General features: G+C 36.4%; 1 protein-coding gene across 2 annotated transcripts in view; it reads right to left on the bottom strand.

Annotated features, from left to right (window-relative positions):
• The window catches only part of MTX2 (metaxin 2), a 61,196-nt gene extending 51,494 nt beyond the window's left edge, over positions 1-9,702 (bottom strand). The window contains exon 1 of one of the 2 annotated variants that reach the window (XM_032479745.1): positions 9,408-9,702. In XM_032479745.1, the coding sequence (XP_032335636.1) occupies positions 9,408-9,447 (40 nt within the window). In that variant the 5' untranslated portion in view covers positions 9,448-9,702. The remainder of the gene's footprint in view (positions 1-9,407) is intronic. The other variant, XM_032479744.1, reaches the window with a different exon arrangement.
• Between the last annotated feature and the right edge of the window lie 17,796 nt (positions 9,703-27,498).

Below are 27,498 nucleotides of genomic sequence, written 5' to 3'. Positions count from 1 at the left end.
TGACTGACAAACCTGCAGCATCCGTGAACATAATAAAATGGCTGTTCTACTCCTAAGTCATGGTGTGGTTTGTTATACTTCAATAGTAACTGAATAATTATAGTTTCGATAATTACTAAGAGTCACAGCTCTATTATTAAAGACAGAATTAAATGTTGTTCACCTTAAGTCTCAGAATTCCCTCTATTCATCTAAATCAATTGTAAACGTGACTTCTACCATGTCACATTTATAAATTCCACTTTACTGCTATAAGCATAGATTTTAACATGTCCACCTTCCCTCCAGTCAGTTCCACTTTATTAACCCATTACTTTGAAATTTTTACCTTCCTAAAATCTCAGTCTCTAACTTCCTGACCACAACACTGCTCCCTGGCCTCTAGTCCCCAGAATTTGGAACCCAGTAACTAGAATGGCTTATTTCCATCATTTAAAACTCTGGTCTGACGGCAGCTGCTACGTTACTCAGGAAATGAGAAAAAAGCAAATTGAAGAGATAAATAGCTTAATTATGCTACATAAGCTCACATCTTATCATAAACCTTTTTATAACAAGCAGATCAGTAAAGTCATTTAACTATGATACAAAGATAATCCAAGACAATATAAAATGAAAATTATCTTTAAACTGTATTCCATGATTTCTAAAACTTATCTCCCTTTCTAAACATTTATTTTAATATTAAAATTATTTTACCTTCTCCAAACAGCCACCAAATGACAGAATGGGAAAATCAGTACAAGTGTATGGAAAGGATGAATCTGCTTAAGGAGAAAATATATCAAGAATAATTCACAATCTCAATTGTGGAATTAAAGAAACTTCAGCTAAAACTGGAGTCAGGACATGTCTATGCAGGGAGCTCTCATGCTCCTATCATGCACTGTAAATTATTCCAAACATTAAGACACATAAACCTACATCTCCTGCACAAAGGTGTTGCCTACCTCTCTCTGAAGGATGACAGCCCAGCCAACCAGAAACTGTTAGCAGCCCAATCAATGAGAAGCCTCGATACTTTGCACTCCCAGTTCCCTCCAAGTTCTTTTGGTTATTATAGCCTCTCCCAACGTCCCCTCTTCCAGCCTTTTCTCTATTAAAGCAAGTTCCCCTTCCTAGTTCTCTGGATTTGCCCATGTCTACCATAGTTCACATATCCTGAACTGCAATTACCCCTAGTCGTTCCCAAATAAACTGGCCTTGGCTAGTAAAATAACTGACTATTACATTAAAGTTGATATGACTAAAGAATAAATATCAATTATCACTGAAATAATTAACATTACTTAACTAACTCTTGTCTACTAGCCAAACCAGAATGTTGAATTGATGATTAGTAAAAATAACAATGATGATAATGTAATGAAAAAATAGTAACTTTTATTTTTAAACTGTTTCTTATTGATATCTTTTTAAAATTTATAAAATAAGAAAATCAGGAATATTATTTATAATTCATGATGCCAAAACATTTCCTATAACATAAAGGCTAATAAATCAAAACAAAAGGAGGTCAAGAAAAGGCCAGATCATCAATGCATCAGCTGCCAATATTACCTCACAGAAATACACACTGGAGTAATGATGGGCTCTTCATGTCTAAAAGATGATACAATTTACTTGAATGAAGTTCTAGTCAGTGCTCCAGTTTGACCAGGTAATGAAATATGATGTGTGGGAGGAAATGTCATTATAATATCTAACAATACTATATCCCCTGGGATAAATATACACAACAGAAATCTTTTTTTTTTTATTCAAAGGCAGGTTAAGTCATGAAGAAACTTCTTTAGTTTACAAAAGTTCTTAGAGATTAGAGATATATAATCAGCACAAAAATATAGCTAAGTGTATAAGCATAATAAAATGCTTTTTATGGTTTCTATTTTGCTAACGCAGTTATAGTTAATGGGAATTGCCATGGCAAAATGACTTTTTATGAAAAGAACCTTCTTTATTACTAACCAATCAAATTTCATTTTTATTACTGATGTAGAAAAGTTCAAAACCATGATTCATTTATAGAGCGTACAAAAATAAGAAGTGTTCAAGAATAGAGTAAAGGATCATTTACAAAGCAATAAAAAATTAAAACATGCATTTCTCTTACTGGCAAGGCAGATACTTCTACACATAAACGTCTATAGCTGGATTTGCTAAATATTATAACTTCAGTCTTTGAACAAAAAATGAGAAGCCTGACTTTAATATCTCATCTCCATTTGACATCTTCAGTCCATCTGATTAAGTGCTTATCAAGAAATATCAAAAATATTTGAAAAATGTTAAGAAGTCTGATGATGTTTTCTTTCAATTTTCACTCAGATATGGAAGGCTTCAGCTAATATTAATCTTCACAGAAGAAAGAATGACAAATTTTATGGGGCACACATCACTAAAATCTTTAAAGTTAAAAATGAAAAATGTAATTTCAGAGTATGGAATGTTAATAAAGCATACAAGAAAATCAAAACTCCCATCATGCTTAATATGGACTTAAAAGATCAGAAACAAGCCTTTCAAGTGATCTCAACAGCATACCAAAGCTTTCTAAAAGGAAACAAAACATTGCCTCTAAGAATTTGGTTTCCAACCTATTCATGAATACAAGTTATGATAAAAGAATAGAAGGCCACACTGCTGTCAATAAATTGTATTTTGCCTCTAATCTTAAGTATAACCTATTATGTCTTTGTCTTGCTTCTCCATCTGCCCCCTTAATATCAACTTCACATGTACCAAGGTGATAAGCACTATAATGTAAGACAATTCATTTGACTAATATGAATGTAAAAAGATTCTCTGAAATGTTATGGCCAATTCAATAACTGCTCAATAATTGCTCAGTGTCTTCCTCAATACTGGACAATCCTCAGAATGCTGACTATAAATAACTAACAAAATATCTTTATTTTCAAAAATAAAAGATGAATTTTTTTCAAATATCTGCTGCAATTATCATTATTAGATATTCGATATACAGATTTAAGAGCCCCATCATTTTCTTTACTCTCAATAAACCTTGTGAGCAATAGAATCACTTCTATTTTATAAACGACTTGTCACCATCATTTTCCTCTTCTTTGAGCCTCTAGGACCCTTCTGAAATGCTTTCAAGGTCCAGTTTTCCCAGTATTCATGCAGAAGAAAGAAGGAATAAAAAACACTTTATTACTGATATTAAAAAAATTTTTTAAACATGCCTATACTGATTATACTTACTTTCAAGATGCTTGCATATGGGTGCCATGGAACCCTGTAAAACTACTTTCCTAGATCATACCATAAATTAATGCTACTGCTAGAATGAAATTATTAATAAATTTAAATAATTAAGCATCTGTGTGCCTACAATGAGATAAATGAAAGACTCCAAATCTTCCTTTTTTCATCCTTAATATAGTTTACAGAGCTTCTAAATAAAGAACAGAACAGATACCTTGCTTTGAAAAGATTAATAATCTTAGTATGATGAAATTAACTGATACGCTTAAAATATATCAATGCATTAGTGAAGTAATAAGATCATTCAGAAAAGACAGCACAGAAGTTAATAAAAAATAAAGACACTGGACATTTTTTGCTGTCCAAAATGGTAATGGGATAACATTACAAAGGCAGCATCCTCAAAGGTGCCTGGGCAACAAAAGTAATAACAGAAACTACCAGATACTGAACACCTGGTACAAGGTACTTAAAATACGTTATAAAATATACTACCCCCCTTTCATAAAAAGGGAAACTGTGGCCTAGAAAGGTCTGCACAAGATCATACAACAAAAGGCAGAAGTGAGCTCAGTTCTCTCTTACTCCAATGGCCTTTTTCCTAACCTCTATTACCTAATGGAACTTCAATTTCCTCATCTAACAGAATCAAATTGTTAATATTAGCAATTATGTGTGTAAATCATCTAGCACAATGAGTCAAAAATGGCCACTTAACTCTTCTCATTAACCAGGTACTTAGCAGCTACATTTTTAAGCCTAAAACTTTTTGGCAATGTCTAATAAACAGATCACCACTGAAAAAGTCTGAGTATTTATATCTATGACCTACCCTGAACATTCAATTTTATGGTGAAGAGAAACATGGCTTGAGCTTATTAAAGCTATAATCTTGAAATGAATATCTTAGAATAATTTGTTACAGGAGTAATTTTAACACTATAATAACTGTTTATAGATGTTTTATATTACTGAAATAAATTACGTATTCTATTTATAAGTAACTTTTAAAAGCTTTACCAAACTTGTTTCTTTACACAGGAAGTCAGAGGCAAAGCCCAGTAAAAGAGAAAAACTGACAGGTAAATGGAACTAAAAATAATATTAATGAACACCTATTGAGTGCTTACTATGTGCTAGATACAACGCCAAGCATTTTCTATCTTTTCTCATCTAATCCTTAAATAATCTATAATTATCTTTATCATTTTGCATATGAGATCCCGGAGGCTTAAAAAAGGCAAGGAATTTGGCCAAGGTCACACATTTAGCAAGTAGTTGAATAAGAACCCAGGTCTGAATCTAACTTCAAAGTCCACAGGAAGCATAAAAGCAATGTGAAGGAAGTGATCAGCACTGTAGGAGATTCCTGCTGTTGGGCACTCAGCACCTCTCCTGCCTTTTGGGTCTATCTGGTGGCACTGTGGAGCCCTAAAGGCTGGAGCCACTACTTGTAAAAGATGGGCAAGTGAGTCAGATCTGTCCGTCACAGTACTCCACCCTTTTGGCTACAATGACTACTCCAAATGCCAAACTGACAACCCAAATGGGAATACTCAGTCCTCCCAGGGGATATGTTCATACCTAACTGACTGTTTAAAAAAATATATTTTTTAACCTGAAACTCAATGTATTGGAAAATCTTTCTATTTAAAAAAACAAGCAAGTTTTAAGAAAATTTAAAATACACAGGCTAATACAAACTTGTGGTTGCCAGGAGGAGGGACAGACTGGGAGTTCAAAATTTGTAGATACTGATAGGTATAGATAGAATAGATAAACAAGTTTATACTATATAGCACAGGGAAATATATACAAGATCTTGCGGTAGCTCATGTTGAAAAAGAATGTGACAAGAAATATAGGTATCTTCATGTTTGACTGAAAAATTGAGCTCTACACTGGAAATTGACACAACATTGTAAACTGACTATAACTCAATAAAATAAAAATTTCTTTAAATAAATAAAATACACAGGCTGTTATAAAAGAGCTCGGAAACCGCTCAATATCAGGACTATTTTCATCCTTCTTTTAAAGTTCTTAAACTAGCATATCATTACCTAGAGATCCAAGCTATTAATTCAAAATCATAATTTACCATTCCTTCCATATTACTGAGTTTAAAGAAAAATTCAAAATTCTCTCCCACTTAAAGAAATTTATCCAAAGAAACTACTCAGTTAGATACACAACTATGTATATGCAAGCACTGTTTACAGCAGAGAAAACTCATATATACCTAAGATGGATTTGAGGTGCATCAACCTGACTAGACTGAACTACATTTGCCAGAATTCCCTTTCTACTATGTTTCTGATTAGGGTGCGCTACAAGGGCTATCCACCAGCAGGTGATGGGAAGACAGAAGAGAGAGAGAATAGCTATTACGTAGCAAACACCTCCCAGATATTCAAGTGCTACTCTAGGCCCTGCTGTGAAGGGTTTTTGCTAATATAACTAAAGTCCTTGATCACTGACTTTATGTTAATCAAAAAGAAGATTGTCCTGGGTGGGCCTGATTTAACAGAGGGCCTAAGTCCTCCCTGAGATCAGGCTGCACTGCTCTCTCTTCCTCCAGGATCTCTCCCTCATGGCTGTCTGCCCTGTGGACTTAGCATTTGCCAATTCCATGCAGAGCCAGAACTAGAGCTAGAGCTCCTACCACTTCTGTTTCTCAGGTTGAACAAATACAACACTCCAAGTACTCATCAGAATAAGACTCAATAAGCTAATTATGATTTCTTCATTACAACGAAATACTACACAACCATTAACAATGATGACATCTGTGTCATTCCATTCACAGACATAGAAAGAGATCTCAATATGTTGTATGACAAAACAGATTACCAGAAAAGTATGCATGTTATGTACTATATGTCATTTTTTTTTTAATTTTTAGGGAGAGTACGAGAGGTAGCTTTGTTCACCAAAGTTTTAATGATATGGATGGGGTTTTAACCTTATAATTTTAGGTGATTTTTAGGAAAAAATGTCAGGTAGACTTACAGGCTAAAATGTGCTGAGTCTTAAAGGACAGACAGTAGTTATCCAAGCAAAGTGGACAGTTCAGGCAGAAGGCAACATTTGTCAAAGACGGACACTACAAATAATTCAGAAAGGCGAGCAGTGAAGGGAAAGAGTGACAAGAGATGAGGCTGGAGAGATAGACTCAGACTAACTTATGGAGGGTGTTGTATGCCTCACTCCATCTACTGACAATGGGGAACCAATGATGGCATTAAAACAAGAGGAATCACATCTGCGTTTCAGGAAAATAAAAACAAAACAACACCAACAAACAAAAACCCACTGAGGTTTGCAGTGTAGAGACTGCATTAGAAGGATACCAGACTAAGAGCAGGGAAATCCATTCAGAGACAACTGTACTAATCCAAGCAAGAAATAACAAAGCCCTAAACTAAGGTAATAATATAGCAGTGGAGGTGGAGAGAGCAGCCACTGAGTCATAGTGAAGAGTAAGAACTGAGAGAACTTGGGGAGGGATATACTAGTAGTAAAGAGAGAGAAGTGATTCCTTTAAAGGGAGTTCAGAGAAGGCTTCCAAAAAGATGTGCTTATGAATGAGGCTCTCAAGGAGGGCACTTCATGAATATCACAAATGGATATAAGATGCCTTTAAATGTTTCTAAAAGAAATATCAGTGTGGTGACCTACTGAAATAAAGAATAACAAGCAAAGTGTTAAATACATTAAAAAAATACAGCTCTCAACTACAAAAAAAAAAAAAAGATCTACATTTACTTATTAACTTAAAATAGGACCATAAAAATATGTATCTCTAATCTCTTGAGTTTGATATCTTCCAAGAAAACCGTATTACTACCAGAAGTAGGATACTGTGAATAGTTGTTGGATTTAAGTCACACTTACAAGTCACTTACAAGTCAAATACAAGGTGTCACATAAATTATTGTTTTAGCCACCTTTTTTTTTTTTTTGCTGTTGCCAAAATACAATCTTTTAAATTTTTAAAATTACAACCAATTAAATTCAAAAGTAAAATAGTCTCACTCCACCAACACACTATCCTTATTACCCTGAAATTATTAGTTAAAATTAGTTGAATATTCTTCCATGTTTTTCTTTGTTTACATAAACATACACATGTTTATACAAGGCTTATTTATTTAATAACAATGGGTTCATTACATACATTACATATTCAATACACATATTATTCTATAACTTGTTTCTTCTTAAGATAATCAGAGTTTTCAAGACAATATATTTAACAGATATACTTCTTTTTTTGTATCTATAATAATGTGGGTTTCTATTAAATATGTATCTAGACATTCTTGGGTTTTTGCTATTACAAATATCACTACAATTATTATTGTTATATATTTCTTTAAATACTGGTCCTTATGTTTCTATCAGATAAATCCCATGAAAAGAAATTTCTGGGTCAATTAATACCATTTAAATAAATGTTGCTATGTTAAGTTCCCAAAAAGTAGTGATAATTTACAGACTCACCAATACTGATATAACTGTTTTCCCCATGCTGCTGTCAGTACTAGAAATTATCATACTTATTTTTGCCCAACTGACAAGGTGGAAATTAGCGATGGAGAGCATCTGTTCCTATGTTCACTGATGATTTGCATTTTCCCATTTTGTGAATTGCCTGTTCATGTCCTTTATCTTTGATTCTGTTGCGTTGTCTTTTTCTTATTAATTTGTAGAAACTTATGTCTCATCATACAAAGCTTTTAAAACTTATCTGCAATAAAATCTGCCCATTTCTTCTCCCATGATTTCTGGATTCTGTGTCTTGCTTGGGCTTCCTATGCTATATCTCCTGTATTTTTTCCTAATTATTTTATTACAATTTGGATCACTCCAAAAAGCTAAGATGGCAGACTGACAAAATTCTTAGAAATTCTTGTATTTCACTAACTGAAGCAAAGTCCCAAACTTATTAAAAGTTTAGTAAAAGACATTCATCATTTTCTCTTTACAAGAAATCACACATTAGGGAACATGTATACACTGTGATGATATCAATATCAGCATACACTGTGAAATTTTTTAACATAGCAGCAATCTAAATTAATGATTTTTTTAAAACATAAATGGTAAAAATATAAATAATCATTGAAATCTCAAGATTATTCATTGATTCAGGTCACAAATATTTATTGAGCACCAAATGACAGGTCCTCAGGATACAATGGGAGACAAAACAATTATGATCCCTGCTTTCATGAAAATTGCAATCTAGTGGGAGCTTCCCTCTCTTTTAGAAAACAATGTATTTGTTTTAAGTGAAAAAAAGGAAAAAAAGTATGTTCACACAAATGCAATGAAAAACATTTTGGCAAATTTTATGGCACATTCGGTACTTTTCCATTGCAAAAATACTACCTTATTGTAAATGTACCTATTTATCCTGGTGACTGAATTTTTACTGTACTCAGTGAAAATACTACTAGGAATACTACTTTAAATCCATTTAAAGATTATCACTCATCAACCCACACCTACAATAGCTATGTCTAGTCTCACTTTCTCAACAATATTTCTCAATTTCTTTCACTACGGTAACTAAGAACCTCAAACAGAAAATATATTATACACCTATTTACATCAGACATGTTCTGTCCGTCAAATCAAAGGTGTTTCCAACAATTCATGGAGATTTAAAAGTATATGAATGAATCCTAGTGACCTAGAAAATGGCAGTATTGTTGCACGGAGCGGAAACTTCTGTGGCCCCTCAGTGACAACAGCGACTCACTGGTGACAATCAACTTAAACTTCAGGTCCCACACCTGCGACTGTCCCCACACTTAACCCTGAAGCCTGCGTAGGCCCGGCCCCCGTGACCACGCCCCCCACCTCAATCCCAATCCACGGCCTTCACGCACCCCATCACCTTCGAACCCAATGGGCAGAGAGACAAAGCATTGCCCAAGAAAAACAGATGGGACTCCGGCCTCTGCGTGGTGACCTTGGCCAAGTTTCTTCCCCTCAGTTTTCTCAACCATAAGAGGCTGGCAGTCAGTGCCGCCTCCGTCCCCAGGCCTGGGTTCAGAGTCTAATGCTTCAAGTCTGGAGGAAAGCTGCGGTTCTAAAGCCCACGCTGCTCCCCACGACTGCCCCATGCCGCCCCCGCCTCCGTCCGGGTCCGCCGCCACGCACGCTACCTGCGATCTGGGAAACGAAGGCTTCTGCCACTAGAGACATGTCGGCTGGGCGGCCCTGCGCCCGCGGTTCCCGCTCACCGCGATCCTCGGCGAACTCCTGCGCAACCCCGGCGGCTCCTGGCACCTAACAGGTCTGGCCCGGCTGAGGCGCTGACTCGCAAAGCCCACTCCGGCGGCTGCGGCGGCAGCGGCGACAGCGGCAAAGACCCCAAGGTTACCTCCAGGCCCCTCCAAGAACTTCCGGCGCAGCTGACAGCGGCGCGCCAGCACTTCCGCCCGCTCCGCCTCCTGCCTCCTCCCGGCCTTCCAGGCGCAGGCTCGCCGCTGCTGGGGGCCCCCGGGGTGGAGGAGGGAGGAAGCAGATTGGTTCCCGACTCCGAGCTCCAGCCTAGGGGGCGGGCGGCCTTAGCCCAGAAATTTTTAGTTTCCTTTGTAAGTGAGAATTTTGTATGCAAGTAACTTTTTTTTTTTTTTTAGTGATTTCTAACAATTTATTTGCTTTTGATTCTACAGGTTGGTCATTTTTTTATTTTATTTTTTATACAATTTGTAAAGGCTACACTCCATTTACAGTTTCCACAAAATATTGGCTATATTCCTCTTGTTGTACAATACATCCCTGTAGTTTATCTTACACCCTAAAGACTTGAATATAAGACCTGAAACCATAAATCTCCTAGGAGAAAACATTAGCAATAAGCAACTTCACATCAGCGTTGGTGATGATTTTTTTTGGATTTGATAACAAAAGCAAAAGCAACAAAAGCGTACATAAATAAATGGGTTTACATCAACCGAAGAAGCTTCTGCCCAGCAAGGGAAATCATCAACAAAATGAAACGGAAACATACTGAATGGAGGAAAATATTTGCAAATCATATATCTGTTAAGAGGTTAATATCTATAATATATAAAGAACTGATACAACTCAATATCAAAAAAATTAATTTAAAAATGGGCAGACCACTTAAACAGTCTTTTTTCCAAAGAAGATATACAGATGGACAACATGAAAAGATGCTCTGCATTCACTAATTATCAGGGAAAAGCAAACCAAAACTACAATGAGATATACCTCACACCTGTTAGAATGGCTGTCATCAACAAGACAAGAGAGAAGTGTTGGCGAGGATGTGGAGAAAAGGGAAACTTGTGCACTGCAAATGAGAATGTAAATTGGTGTCATATACCAGCAATTCCACTCGTAGGTATTTATTTGAAGAAAACAAAACACTAACTCAAAAGGATATATGCACCCCCATGTTTTCAGCCTTACTTACAATAGCCAAGATTTGGAAACAACCTAAGTGTCCATCAACAGATGAATGGATAAAGAAGATGTGGTATATATACATACAATAGAATATTATTCAGACATAGAAAAGAATGAAATCTTGCCATTTGCAACAACATGGATAGACCTTGAGGGCATTATGCTAAATTAAATAAGTCAGAGGAAGACAAATACCGTATGATCTCATTTATGTGTGAAATCTAAAAAAAAAATTAAATAGAAAAGAGCTCATAGATACAGAAAACAAACTGGTGGTTGCCAGAGGCAGGGTGTAAGATCTGGGTAAAATGGGTAAAGGGAGTCAAAAGGTACAAACATCCAATTATAAAATAATTCATTGGGCTATAATGTACAGCAGGGCGACTATAGTTAATAATACTGTATTGCATATTTAAAAGTTGCTATGAGAGTAAATCTTAAAAGTTCACATCACAAGAAAAAAAATTTCTGGAACTGTGTATAGTGACAGATGTTAACTAGACTTACTGCGGTAATCATTTCACAATATATACAAATATCAAGTCATTATGCTGTACATCTGAAACTATTACAATGTTATATGTCAATCATACCTCAATTTAAAAAAATAGAATCACACAGTAAATTAAAAAGTCAGTCACTTACTAAGTTTTTGCAAAGAAACCTGATGTTCTAAGAATTATTACCCATAACATTTAGAAAGCTGTCTCCTTTCTCTATGCTTCCTTTGCTCTCTAAAACTCTATTATAGTTTATTGTTTATATTATTTCTGCCTCCTTAACTAGTGTATTTTTTTCATACCAGGTAAGCACAAACTGAGTGGCTAAAAACAATAGAAATTTATTCTCTCAAAAATGTGGAGGCTAGAAGTATGAAATCAAGGTGTCAACAGCGCCATGCTTTCTCTCCAGGCTGCAGGGAAGAATTCTTCCCTGCCTCTTTGTTGTTTTGGGAGGGTTTCCTGCAATCCTTGGCTTTCTTTGGTGTACAGACACATCACTCAAATCTCTGCCTCCATCATCATGTGACACTCTCCCTGTGTGTCTATGTGTCCATATTTCCCTTTTCTTATAAGGGCACCAGTCATTGGATTAGGGCCTACCCTAATCCAGTATGACTTCATCTCAAATTAATTTCATCAGCAAAGACCCTATTTCCAAATAAAGTCACATTCACAGGTACCAAGAGTTAGAAATTTGTACCTATCTTATTGGAGGGGTGGTGGACACAATTCTACCCACTACATTAGATAATAAGTTTTTAAAGGATAAGTCATCAATACTTGTATCACTCTCTGCAACTAGGAAACTTGTTAAATGAAATTTAAGTTTACCCAAAAACTCACGTGGACATAAACATAGCAGTGTTTAAGAAGCAGCATCTTCTCACTGACTGAGATTCAGAGTTGCCAAGAAGCAGAGGTAATAGTTTTTCTCTCGTCCTGAAGGAGGTAACACTGATAGTAAAGTGTATGCTATTCCTCCTCCTCACCGCATGGATGACATTGACCAAAAGAAATGAACTATTCCGGGTACTTTGGTTTCAATTGAAAGAAAAGCTTTAAGTTCCTGTCTGTGCTCTACACAGCAGAGAATTATCTACAACTTGTAAAAGTGAAGAAGATCCATCATCTATTCAAGTTCTATGCCAAATTTGGTTGATCACCTTTAAAAAGCTGAAGATAGAATATCTTGACTGCTTTTTGACACAAGTAGTTTTTTTTAAATTTCTGTTACTAGATTATAGACCTTGTGTAGGAACCCAAACCAAAGTCCTTACAGAGTACTGAGGACTGGACTGGCAAAAACAAAACAAGTCCAAAGGGCAGAGGTGAGCCCCAAAATGGAAGAGAATGGCAAGGGCTAGGGACTGGCCTCATATGTAAGAGAAATGCAGCAAGATTAGAGAAAAAGGAGAATTCGCCCTAAAAATTTCAGTTAGGCATCTATGACTTGATGCATGGCACCTGTATGAACTGGGCTGGCCAAAAGATACTGGGTTAGGACTGACACCAATCCTGTTCTAGCACATTTTGGAGAAAAAAACAAGGATCTGCTGGGGGAACCGTCTATACTCAACCCTTTCTTCATCATAGCCCGGGAAACAGAATCATCTGCACCATATGGATTCACTTTTTCTCCCTGACTGACGGTTCTTTGCTTCCCACACAGGCTAATTTGGGTTGGAAAGAATCTGTAATGTGGGAGGTCTTTATTACTAAAAATTAAATCCAATAAAATGCAGATGTCTTGATGGTACCCACAAACAAGCTGTCTCTGTAATAAACAGCCAACTGGAGAAAATATATTTATGCTTCTATATTAGAACAACTGGCAGATTTAAAACTAAAGATCTGTTTAAGATCACCACAATTAAGGGAAATGCAAGAAAACAAGCGACTGGAATTCTTAAGAATGAAGTTATAAAACAAAAGTGCTAGAGAATTCATATGTTACTAAAAGGATAATCACACAATTATTTAAAATAAAATATTAACGTGTGACATTAATAGCCTTATTGTTTGCCCTAATAAAATCACTTTTCTTGTAAAACTGTTCTGTCATGTCATTTTCATATCTCTAATCTAGATTTTACATTATTATATTAATATATATATATATACAGCTATCATGATGAATATATGCTTTATTAAGATTAAAGTTCTAAGGCATTTTGTCTTCATTTCACTTTTCTCTAACAGAATGTTAATATTTTTAATGTAAATATTTCCATTTTTCAAAAATGCCTGCAAGAGGAAATTTGGGGCTGGGATGCCTTCAAACTTATACTATTTATTTGACAATAATATAATAAATTCAGGCCTTTTTTTAAATCAAGTTAATCCCACTTCCCAATTCCCATCAACAGAATTAACTGTGATTAATTCAATCTATCCAGATAGAATGTTAATACAGTTAAAAACACTAAGGTAACCATGTTATGCCCCAGAGCTTTTCTGTTCATCTGTTAACACTTTTTACTTCTTTAAAAACAATGGAACTGTAGACAACTACAAGCAATCTAATATATTACAAAGATATTTTTTAAAAAGTACAGAAATGTGACAGCCATTAGTTGTTTCTGGTGGGAGAGGGAAGGGGAGGCAATTAAATTTATTTATTTAATTATTTTTTTTAAAGAGGCACTGGGAATTGAACCTAGGACCTTGGACTTGCTGAGCAGGCACTCCACCACTGAGCTACACCCTCTCCCCAGCCACTAGTTCTTGTATCTCTCAACTCCTCTTTCCCACATTTTGTTTAATTCCTAAGAAATCATGATCAATCCAGGACTGTTATGTTCTTACCTCTTCCTCACTTCCTGATCCCACCCACTTGTATTTTAGACTAGTGCATCCTCACGTGAAACACCAGTGTATTGTACTACACTTGGGAAATACCTACATTCTAGATTCTAGTGAGCCTAGATTCTTCAAATATTAACTGGTTACCAAAAGAAATTAAAATTCTTAATTTCCAAAATATTCTGCAGAATATGTATGTTGCCTCACTTTCATAGCTTTATGTTATTATTGGCAGTTGAGTCTTTTAACCATATCTATTGAGAATGCTCTTCATTGGTGGTTGGTAAATGCCTTATCTACAGTTACAGGAACTGAATTAGTTAGGACTTTTCTGGTTGCAAGTTTTAAAACAATTACATCTAACTTAAGATAGTTTGTTTTCCGCCTGATAGTGGCAGAAAAGACACCAAGGTCTTTCCCAGAACCAAATGAAAAGCTCTAGAAACCAGGACCTTAATGATTCAGCTCTCTGTCTTGCCACCTCTCATCTCTGTTCAGCTTTATCCTTTTTAATTGAAGACACACCTTCTCCCAGGTAGTAAGAGTAGCTGCCAGCAGCACCAACTTAACATCTTCCTAAGTTGGCAACCCCAACTTCCACACATAAATCCCAGGGAAGAATTATAATTGCTTGGATGTTCTCACCTCTGGATTAAATACCTTGTCCAAGTAAATGGGTTCAGTGATCGGCCAGGCCAGGAATAAATGGGATCTGTTACAAGAAGGAAAATGAAAGAAAAGATGCTAGGAGCCAAAACCATAGTGCCACAGTCTACAGTCAGACTCAAGAGTGCTACGCTGTGGCTGCCACTTGCTTTAAAACTAGAAAAGTCATTTAAGCTCTTTGATATTTATCATTTCCATAAAGGAGGTAATAAAATGTAATGCCTTAATTACAGCCTGTGAGGTGAGGGAGAGGGAGAGAAATTCAGATGATTGTGTTAACTAAAAGGAAGAGCTGAGAATACCTTCAACAAATTATATTTAGTATTTATTATATTATTATATTTATGTAAAGGATTAATTTTAATTACTTTCACATAAATGTAATAAGCTAACTCAGTCCTAAATCACTATAGCAGCAAACTTACAGTTTTGCAAAACTAAACGAGAAACCCACACACAACTGTCTCACCCTTTGGTGTATATATTACCCTTCTAGAGCTGGCTAATAAGGATATACACTTTGTGAAGCTATAAACAATATGTGTGAATATAACAACATGGAAAAATGAATGATGCAATGTTAAGTAATCACAGCAAAATGCATTTCATGGTGAATACCGCTATGTAAAAACATGTATATGAAAAAAACTAAGTGAGATTTCTTAGATGTGATAAAGCTGTTGTAACAAGGGGACGGGATTTTCTTTTTTTCTCTCTGCTGAATTCTAAACTTTCTGTAATATTTTTATGTCACTTTTACCATTTAGAAAAAAAAGAATTTTTTATCACCCTAGGTAGAACTTTTTAAAAGGTGACTAATATGGCAAGCACTCTGACCTGCCTGCATCCAGGACTTGCATAATTTAGGTCTCATTAGTCTTAATTATACTGTTGAGAACCTGTCTTAAACCAGCTCCATGTTCCATAGCAGAGGCTCCCTTCTATGGTAACACATGCAGAAACAACAACATCCAAAATACGTTATTGTTTGAGCACATGTCCTTATTCAAGGCTTTATACAGCTGGGTAAGACATATCTCAGCATATGACTCATATTGTCTAATACAGATTGATGTGTTGAACAGAGAGAAACCGGCAAACTTGGTGGATCGATTGCAGACACTCTTGCTTTTGATAATAGTTTGGCATTGATTTTATAGTTGAAAATCAGTTATCATATTTAACCTTATAACCCTTAAACAAAGCTGAAGAATTGGTGATGGTGATTAAGGAGCCTGAAGCAAGAGGGTCTACAACACGTGTGTCACCACAACTGGTAAAGAGATGGGCCTGAGACAGCAGAATTTTCCAAGGACCCCTTAGCACTTGGAGACGTTTTGAGAAAAAGGGTCCTGTGATGGTAAAATAGGTCACCTCTGATAAAAAGTTGGCATCTGTAAGATTATGTCAGTTGACATGGCCACCACTATTTTCTTTTGCCTTTTTTTCAAATTAGAACCTGTATTAGAGCATGAGATGTATTCACTCATTCATTCATTAATCAAGTAATTGTTGGACTCCATTTTGTAATGCTGGGCCCTCAACAAGATCATGGAGATACTATGGTGAACGAAATTCAGTGTCTGCCCTGAATAACAATCCAATTGAGAAGATGGACCCAGTTGAGGAAATGGCAAGCAAACAAGCCATTTCAACAGTGTAATAAGCGTTTGAGTGTCCAAACCCATTCAAAAGTCATAGGCAATGTTACCTAAGAAAGGGTTTAAGGTACTGTGTTGCCATAGCTACCACAGCTCTTCAGGGTAAGTGAAATGCCCTTGCCAGGACACACTATGCCTTTCCTGAAACTAGATGTCTGAAAAATAACTGCTTAGGCTGGTGTAAAGTGCACCTTCAGTAACCGGAAAGCTCATCAAATATCTCAAACAACCTAACTGTGACACGTATTTGAATCTCACAGTCAAGGGCACTGCATGCTTCTGTTCATGGCAGTTCTTCATTTTTTTCCTTTCTAGATAAAATGAAAACATCTCACCATATAACTCCTCAAAATTAAAAGCAACCATTTTAAGCTGTTAGTTCAAATTTCAGTATGAGACATTTAGTATCTTACCAGCTTCTCTTTTTTTTTTTTTTTTTTAAACAATATCCCAGGAACTCAAAAGGAATAGAAACAACTAATATTGGGTAGCAGCACTTCTCACCATTTTCTCTCTGGAAAGTTTTTTATACGGGACTGAATATTCCTCCCTTTTGAACCCAGTCATTCACATGAACCCACATGAACTTTTCTGAGATCTTCTATTTAGTTTTGTCTGTATTTTACTGTCAGTAAAGAACCTAATTCCAAATATAAAGATCACAAAGAACATCTAACTTTACTTTGTTTAAAGCTGTATTTATAACACTAGTCTAGTGTCATGTCAGGCTACTACTCCTGTCAAAAAAAGATATTGTATGAGGAGCACTCAAAGCTCATTAGTCACATAAAAACTGTAATCTAAGGCTGGGTATCGAATTTGAAGGACTTTCACTAGTTTAAGAAGGGATAAGAGAATTCAGTTTCTACACACAGGACTCCCTCATCCAGTTTTCCCCCAGAGGATTTGTAGCTAAACTCCCCCATACCTGAGAATAGAGAACCTGCATATATAACGTATCTGTATGCGTGTAGTTTCACACATACATAAACACAAGTATGAAAAACAATCTCAGTATCTTAAAATGAGATGAAGATAGAGTGAACAAGATGATACCTAAGAGAATTTTGTTTTAATAATAATAAATTTACTTTGGTATCTAACAACTTAAAGGACATATAAGCAGCCTATATATCTTTCTTATGATAAACTAAAAATGTATCTTTCAATTTTTCTTTAATGCCCATTATGTTGGAGTGTATGTTAACAGCAAGATATAAGGCTTTTAGGAAAAGAATGGCATACTGGAAAAAACTTTAAGCTTACCAGTACTGCCTGATCATGTTGTGGTAAGAAAGCATATTAAGGAAAGTGTGATTGTATTAAAATGCACAATAACATGCCTAAAATTAAAATTAATATCATAGTCTTCCCAATATTTTAAAAAATTTCGTTATTGAGTACCAAAGTATGTCCTAGTAGCTGAAGTTGCATCCTTTTATCTAATTGTTTTTATCTTTTGTTTTAAATAATTTTAGACTTATAAAAAAGTGACAAAAATTGTACAGAGTTTCCATATACCTACCCTTCACTCAGTTCTATCTAATGTTTATATCTTATAGTGAAATATAATTTTGTATTTTATGCAAATACAAAATTATATTTGCAAGTTTAATGTATTTGTAAAATGTATGTGTATTTATAAATGTAAAATAAAACATAGTAAAATTACTGAAAGCAGGAAATTAACAGTGATACAATATCATTAACGAATCTACAGGCCTTATATTAATTTCTCCAGTTTTTGTACTAACTTCCTTTTTCTGGTCCAGGCCCTCACATTCATTTAGTTGTCATGTCTCTAGTCTCCTCCAATAGGTGACAATTTCTCCATTTTTCTTTTTCTTTGCCTTCCATGACATTGACACTTCTGAAAAATACTGGTCAGTTATCTTGTAGATTGTCTCTCAATATGAGTTTTCTGATATTTCCATGATAAATTGAGGTTATGTGTTTTTAGCAAGAGTCCCACAGAAGCGAGAGTGTGTCTTTTTCAATACACCATATCAAGGGTACACATCAATATATCTTACTACTGGTCATGTTCAATTTGATCACTTGGTTAAATTACTGTCTGTGAGTTTACTCCACGGTAAAGTTACATTTTTTCCCTTGTAATTAATAAGTACATTGTGGAAGACATTTTGAGATTATACAAAACATATGTGTCCGTCTCTGATCATACTTTTGTCTACTAATTTTGGTATTCATTGATGGTTCTTGCCTGCAACAATTATTACTTTGATGTTTGCCTAATAGTGACTTTCTACTTTTATCTTTCCTCCTACATTTATAACTAGAATCCTATTGCAAGAAAGAGCTATGCCTTCTCCCTTTTTATTTACTTATTCAACTTTTAATTTATATCAGTATGGATTCATGAATATTTATTTTATTCTATGGGTTATAAGTCAAAGCTATCACTACTTATTTTGTTGCTCAAATTTCCCCAGATTTGGCTAATAGTAGATCTTTCAAGTTGAGTCCTGTGTCTTTTCAAAATTTCTCTATCATTTTGTGAGCATTTCCTCTTTTTCTAGCACTAGAAGATGTTTCAGGCTCACTTTGTATTTTTCCTGCTCCAGCCATGGAATCGATCATTTTCTAAGGAATCCTGATTTCTTTTATTGGAGTGATGGTTAGAAACTAAAATCTGGTTGCTAGGTATGCCCAGTGCTACTGGGTTGTCATTGCTTTTACACCCACTCAGTGGACAAAGGTAGGAAATAAACGTGTGTATACTAACCCATGCACGCACACACACCTATATTTATTTCTAAAACTATTGATCTGTGTTTGTAGATGTGTATATACCATCAACCTTTAAAACAAAAGGGTAAATGGTTTAGCCAGCAAAATCAAGTTTATTCAGGCAGAGCAGAGGAATTGCAACTTGGGACACACAAATCATGGTGAACCATAGACAAGTCTGGAGAACAAAAAAGAGGACGTCTTCTTTTACAGAGAAAAGGAGGAAATCAGGAGGGCTATCTCCCGGGAAATTTTATCGGAAGAGAGCAAGAGTTCAGGGTGATGGCAGCTTCTCATTGGCTGAGTGTGGTGATTCCTCATTGGCGGTGCTGTTGCTAGGCAAGGAGAAAAATCTTTCTGCCTTCTGCTGAGGTGTGTAAAGTGAGGTTCTTCCTGCTGGGGTCTGCAAGCAGTGGCAAGTGGTAGTGTGTGGGAGCTCCCCCTTCAGGACTTCCCCATTCCAATTTAAATGAGGTTTCCTTTATTTTCACAAGACATATATGTATATGTTATATAAAATACATTTTATATATGTAGAAAACCATGAGTTCATATTGATATCTCCAATTTTAATTCAATATGGCAAAGCTCATTTTAGCTTTTCTCCCCATTCCTTATTTGTAATTTCTTTCTCTGGCAGTGAGAAGCCTGGCTCTCATTGTCCACAATATATTTTCTTACTTGTTCAATCACAGTGTACACATGAAATAGTTTCACGATTGTAAACCCATATCCTCATGGGAAACAAATTTACTAAGTAGAGTACAATATTTCTGTGCAGGATTTTTGGCTTTAGCCTTATAGTTTATAGCCAAAAACTATTTGTCCAGGGTTAGTTAGGTTAGTTCTTTTATTCCCCACCCACTTCAGTGTGATTATGTTATTCATTTAATACACTTAGGTTCATTTATTACTATTCTTGTTCTATGTGAGGTTACCCCCAAGTCCTGGCTTATTTCAGTTCTTTGTTTTGGGGAGCAGGGAGCATGTGAAACATTACTGCCATTCTAAGAGTCAAAGCAATATAAAAAGACAGCCACAGTACGATGTCAATCCCCCCTCTTTCCTGCTAGACATTCTTTCTACCCATTCCCATCCACTTCCCTGTAGGTAATCAATCTCATTATTTCTGGTTTATCCTTCCTGCATTTCTTTTGTACAAGTGAGCAGATAAATGTTTATTTTCTTAAAATCTCCTTCCTTTTTACATGAAGTAATTTATCTTCTTCAATGTCTTTCTTTTCTCATAATTTTTGAATGTTATCCTGTATAGCCTTGCATATTTATTTTTCCACATGAACTTCAGTATCAACTTATATTGCTCCATAAAAAGAAGCTTGTTGGTATTTTTATTGGGACTGCATTAAATCTATAAATTGATTTAAGGAGAACTGACATCTTTATAATGTTGACTCATCCTATCCAAGAAGAGAGACTGTCATTCCATTTGTTCAAGCCTACATTTTTGGCTTTCAGGAGTGTTTAAAATTTTTCACATCTAGGATCTGCACATTTCTTATTATGTTTATCCCTGAGTATTTAGTCTTCCTTATTGCCATTAAAATGGGAGTCTAAATTTATGGACTATAACTGGTTGTTGTTTGTGTATATACACAGACAGGGGCACATATTGTGGAAAGAGAAATGTAGACATGTTGAATTTGAGGTGGCAGAACAATATACAAGCAAAAATGTTCTGGGGGCATTCTGAGATGCAGGACTCAAGCTAGGAGAAATATTAGGGGTTGGTTTTTTTAATCCATATGTAGATGATGATTGAAACTAGGAGATGGAATGTGCTCCCACAGGAAGAGAGTTATATGAAAAAAAAAAAAAGAAGAAGAAGAAGAAGAAAAACTGGGAGGTGAGGCTGAACCTTGATGAACACCCAGGCTTAGGATATGGAGTGGAAGTAGGAGGAACATCAGACTAAGAGATGACCCAAAGGCCAAGAAAGAAGAAAGGCCCAGAAGGTCCAGAGAGTAAAAGTGGGCCTCAGTGGCAGAAGCTGCAAAGTCAATGAGGCCTGAGCAAATGCCATTAGATGCTGGTAAGTCTAATGTTTTCCAAAGCTCAGTCCCCAGCATTCTGGTTCCTTCAGGATGATAATACGTATCATTCAAAAAATGCTATGGAGACCAAAAAATTTGAAAAACACTGGATTAATCACAATTAAACAAGACTTCTCTGAGCTATTAACATGCTCCTATAAATTATGAATTTCCATAAGAGAGAATAGCATGCAAATTTCTACACTTTTTTTAACCAACTAAATGTTAAAGAAATTATAGTAACAGTGGAATAACAAAAATTTGGATTAATTTATCATAAATCTGTTCATTGAGATGTAGCGTTTATTCAAATAGAGATCATATTATGTGCAAAAAAGAAATTATTTTGCATAATATTTTGTAGTAAATTAACCTAAAGATGCCTTAACCAATCTTTTTTTTTTTCCAAAGGGATTCTCAGGACAAGATGTGACTTGGAATATACTTTGAAAATTTTAGAGCACCAATTTTCCTTAGTCTCCTCTCTGTCCTCAAAGTCAAACACTGAATCTAGGAGTTTTATTTTTATTTTACCAGGAAACGGAATTTCCAGCTCTGAAAGATTGTCACAGAGTACTTTCTAGTGTTGTCACACTGCAGCCCCAGCTGAACAGCATGCTGAAAATTACCCTGAAGCAGGCACCTGTGAGCTGGAGGCGCCCGAGGGTGCACTGAGGAAGAGGGGCTCAGTTGAGGGCAGGGAGAGCAAGGCGCCACCAGAGTCAAAAGGCCCAGGAGTATTTGGAAACTTACATGCAGTCTGGCAGCACAGTTCCCACTGTCAGAAAGACTCTGTGGTTTTCAGAAGCAGATCCTCAACCCTGGGAGCCCTTGAAGCTGCAGGCTGTTTCCAGAAGGGAGCAGCTCCTGACAGGGCTTATCCAGATGGATCCCATAGAAGGGCAGCGACATGGCAGGCAGTTAGGGTGGGGACAGTGCTGACCTCAATATCTATCTTCCACTGTCCCACCTCACCCCATAATCACCACCACCAGCACCACCAACACCACCAACACCACTACCCCTATATACTGCCTCATGGCTGGATCTTGCTTCCAGCTGGACAGAAATCTCACAGCCACTATTCTTTCATCATTTGACTTAAATTATCACCACTTTTTGTAGATCCCTGCCATCAGTCCTCACCCAAAATATCTGACATTTTAAATACCATCATTAAATAAATAGGATGGCAGTTCACACCAGTCCCAAGGACATTATGATTTGGGATGCTGATAACTCCTAACCATTAGTCTTAGCCCTGCTTATGCCCAAATTCCTCCCCTTTCCCAAGCAGTCTGCCTAGAATGAGGCTCCAAAATACTTTATAAAAACTTCAATACCTTTTTTCTCAGGTTCTTAATTTCTTTTTTGAGGTCTACAGTTGTAGAAATCAGATATTTTATAATGTCTAACCAACATATTCATTAATGGAAGTTCTTGGGGTCCAATCATGCTATTTGATGTATGTATTTGCAAGCTTCACTCACAGTAGATTATTTCCTCGTGTATTTTGTAATTTTCATCTGTGTAGCTTCCTCTGTGGCTATTATGTCCAACTAGGGTAAAGGATATAACCCCCTAGAGAGGTTTTGCATCTGCTTCTACCAAGCACTCCAGAAGTAATACCAGCCCAGCCTAGACCACATTTTTTCTCAATGTGGAAGAGGAGTTCCCAGATCCCTACAGATGGTGTAAATTCAAATGACAAATCTGTATGATGGCCTGTGGTTAGAAACTTTAAGTGGATACTATTTTGGTCCACCCAGGGCACAGATGAAAAGCACCAAGCTCCTGGTCGCCTCCACGTGTTGGTGGCAGCTTTTTCTAGCTTGCCCTTTCTCTGAGGGCTCAACCTTTCTGGGGTTCCAGCACTATGGGGGCATCTAACCTGATCTCTCATGTTATTGCATGAGACAATAAACACAAGGCTCTAGGTTAGCAAGACCATCGAATTCTCCAGGGCACCTAACATCATCTTCCACCAACCACATCATTTAGGCTTTCAATTCATTCTTCAAGGAAAGTAATACAAGACCTTACGATGATGTATTTCAGAGAATGTCTCACTGTAGGTTATGTATTTGTTATAAATCAGAATGCTTAAAATATAATTTCTGCTCTGTGAAATAATAAAATATTATTCATTTCCTATTGTCTTTTTTCATATTCCTTGTACATCCATTACCACTCTGGCTTAGGCCAGTATCTCATGCCAGGATTTATGAAATAGGACTCTTAACTGATTTTACCATTTCCACTGTCTCTCAATTCCAAATCACGCCACCAGATTTACCTTCCTAAAATGCTGCTCTTGCAATCACACGCTTTCCACATCTCTCCCATACTTCCCTACACAACTTAGACATTTACTCACTATCCCCCCGTACTTCTTGTTAATTCTTTCTTTTGTTCATAATTTTACTGCCATCTAAAATGCCCTTCTTCCTTCCCTATTGCTTTTAAATCCCTGCCCATTCTTAGCATTTCTGTTTAAATCTTTCATCTTGAAAACTTCTCTCACCTACCTGCTGGAAATAATCTTGCCCACTTGAGTGCACCATTAGTGTCTAGCATCTGAAATATTCACTTAGCATTTGTTCCACAGAATACAGAGAATCCCCAGTTTAAAAACAAGCTGTATTCCAAAAGTATCTTTGTAACTCGGCTGCTTGAGATGCTGAATATGATCTCCCTCAGAAGTCAGATTATAAATGCTGGTTGGATTTTGAAGCTAGCTTGTAGGGGTCTATTCAGCCCTTGAGGAACCTGAACTGGTACTTAGCACCAGGTCAAGAATCTGTGGGTCAAATTTCATGCTTTCCAGACAAAGCAAAAGAATGAATATTAATTTATTCCTCCCTTTTGATAAAGCAATAATTTCTACTCTTGGGCAAACTTTTACTTAATTTAACAAATTTATTGGGCAATCACTAAGTGGCAGGTACTGTGGAAATACAGTGATCAAGACAGACACATCCCTTGGCCTCATAAAAGTTCTTTATCCCTGCCCACTTCATATATTCAATGTTCCCTCATCTCATGGTACACTTCTTCCAGGGTCCAAAAGTTCTGACCTAGTGGCTGGGTTATTGCAAGTAGTGCCATTCACCAGGGTAGGAATCACCAGAGAAAGGATGGTCTTGGATTTGTTTGGTTTGGAGTTTTTTGGTGGTTGTTTTGTGTGTGTGTGTGACAGTCGTGGAGATGGAAGTGGTTTCTGCTTTTGTTATATTTTGTTTGGGAGTGAGATGGTGTCTTGGGGAGAGAAGATTATGTATTCTATTGGAACTTAAAGTTTGGCATGCTTATGAGATACCAGGTAGAGATCTGCAGAGTGAAAAATAAAGGAAATGCTGTTTCAGAGCTTAAGAAGATAAGAAATGACTTGGACCAGAGCTAGAGGTTTAGACTCGTCAGGATACCAAGAGAATCATTCCTGCAATTGGTCTGAGTAAGATCACCTTTATAAGTATAGGTGACTTGAAGGTTTATTTCTTGAGGTGCCAAACTGTCTGTATGGTCTTGGATTTTACTTTGCTTTCTTCCTTGAGGGCATTTTATAACAGCAACTAGTCTGCTCCCTTTGGGCAAGAACCTTTCCAATCCAGCTTTATGCCCCATAAAGACTCACATGCTATATGGATTCAATAAATATTTGTCAATTACTCCACTGTGTCAATGTTAGGTTCTGAGATACATCAATAATTTCCCCAGGGTTAATAAAAGTAATTGTAAACAGTTGGATAGTCTGATGTACCACGGGCTGGCTAAATATAGCAATAATAGCTACCACATTTGCTAAAATAACAGCTAAACTGCCATACACAATTTGGGATTAAAGACTCATTAAATAATAACACAATTCTTTCCAGCCAAACTGGCCTAATCATTATTCCAAGACAGGCCTTAAATATTCCTGCTCCTATGTTTCCAATTTCCATTTAGCCCACCTAAAAAGACCCTTTCACCCCTTTCCACAGGTCCATCCTCTTCCACCTTGTTAACCTCTCTGAAGTCCCATCTGTGAAGGCCTTCCTGAACACTCGGGTCCTAAGTTATCATTCCCACCCAGTACACATTATTCTATTTCCTTAAATTTCATCTCTCTAACCTATTTTCCCAACCAGACTGGAGAGGAATCTTTTAAACTTTTTAGTATCCCCCTCGCCTAGCCTAATATGGTAAGATAATAAGCACCCTGAACACATTGCTGTTGATGATGATTGAAGGACAGCCACCAAGTAAACCACAGGATCATAGACAGTTAGAATTGAAAGGAAACCTTGAAAGCCCCATGATCCCAGCCTAACACCTAACGGACATTGTACACTTGTCCTCAGATTGACTACGTAAGCTAACTGGAGGTTCCCGGCTAGGACTTCCCTGATGACTGCTGAAATGAGGGACTTTGGCAGTGAAGCAGGTCAGAAAAACTAGTCTAACCCAACTGTCTTATTTTGAAAATAAACATAGTTCCAAAGAACTGAACTTATTTTTCCAAGGTCACGTGACTGGTTAGTGCTAGAAACTAGAACCTTGAAGGTTTTTGCATAATGCCAAAGTATTTGGAGACTGGTACCTTAGCTATGTTACCTCTGTACAGCACATACGTCCTTGACAACTTTCCCTTTCTGCTTTCTATAATGATATTTTGAGTTCAAAATCTATTGAATAATTGAACGAGATAGTGACTAGATATAAGTTGTCCTTTGGGTTAACCAAAATAACTTTGCACTTAAAAATGTCTGTTATGGTTATTATCACTGAATCTCAGTTCTAAATGGAGTAAAGTGGGAGAAAGCTTCCAGAATGAAACTGCTTCTGCTATTCTATCCTTGCTACCAACTCCCATAAGGGCAAGGATGCTATGAATCACTAAATCCTCCAAAATACTTCTATAATATAGGTATGGCTTTTGTGTGTTTTTTTAATTGAAATACAGTTGATTTACAATGTTGTGTTAGTTTCTGGGGTACAGTAGAGGGATTCAGTTATACATATGTATATTCTTTTTCATTATAGGCTATTACAAGATTTGAATATAGCTCCTTATATGGCTTTTTGATGTTGTGAAATCACCATACTTTGTTTTGTTTTAAACATTTCAATCAATCGTCTTAAAATATAGAAAGCTTTAAAAACAATATACTATAACGGTCAATACCTCAGCAAGAGAGTTTATTAAGTAAATGAGCATATTTAGCTTCCATGGCTTCCTCTCAAAGATCTGTAATGGGAATAATCAATGCCAAAATAAAAACCTGTTCACTTCATATCTATGCTTATTAAGAATTTGCTTATAACCTCAATAAGAAACAAGTATCATGTAATAGAGGAATTAATGTTCTTGCTCTTTCCCCTCCCCCAGCTTTTAAACTAACAATAAAAAAAGAGAAACATGAATTTTACTTTTCAGACATCTATTCAGCCTTGCTATTGTTATATCTCCAGGGACTAGATTTACATTTTGAAAAAATACCATGATGTACAAATGTGCATACCCTACCCAGCCAACGTATCATAGATACTGTATAATAACATCTGGGAATATTAAACTTTGCCTTTACTAGCAACCCAGTTGGCATCTTCAATTTACAGTGCAGATGTTTTACACTGATGTGTTTTGGAAATATTTGAAGTATTCTCAAGACAGTATTCTGAGGTTTCTGCAGTGGTCCACTTCAGGCTTTTGAAGTTCTCTATACAATAGGATACATACATAGATTTTCCAAAACATGCTTTGGTGGGAAAAAGAAAAAGAAAAGTTCAAGTTGGCATATGCAAAGCTTCCACGAGTGGTCTGTACCTAATTCCTCTGGGGCACTATTGTTTTGGCAGTTCATGAGCTTTGTGATCCCCATCTGATAAAAACTGTTCCTTTTCCCAGACTGCTTTGTAGAATCTAAATCATTTTAATGCCTTGTATTTATGAAACACTTATATTTCTAAAGTACAGATATAAAATTTTAATTTTACTGCTGAGCACATTGTATCTTGGCTGTGCATTATCCAGAGGGTGATGCCCCGTGATAGCAATTATTACCTGTTGTGTGCAGAGACGGCTGATGAATCCGATGTGTGACGGTGAGTCCTTCCCCAGTGTTCCCCCTCAACACTGTCCTTTCATTCAAGGCCTCGGTCACTTCTCTGGTCTGCACCACTGGCTTCTTAACTTGAGCACAGTCTGGCTTTTGTTTAAAAGGAGCTTCCTTAACCATCAATTGCTAGTGTTTGCCAATGGTCCACGACTATACCACATGCTTAAAACGTGGACCTTGGAACATTTTAAAAACAGAGTTGACATCTCCCCTCTTGTGGTGTGATGGGATTAGCACATAGAAAGCGCATACGTTTTGCAGACACATTTGCTTGAATAGAATT

The sequence above is a fragment of the Camelus ferus genome, chromosome 5 (genome assembly GCF_009834535.1).
Source record: "Camelus ferus isolate YT-003-E chromosome 5, BCGSAC_Cfer_1.0, whole genome shotgun sequence".
Taxonomy (NCBI): Eukaryota; Metazoa; Chordata; class Mammalia; order Artiodactyla; family Camelidae; genus Camelus; species Camelus ferus.
The sequence above is the reverse complement of the archived record's forward strand: the minus strand, read 5'-3'. Positions and strand labels throughout refer to the sequence as shown.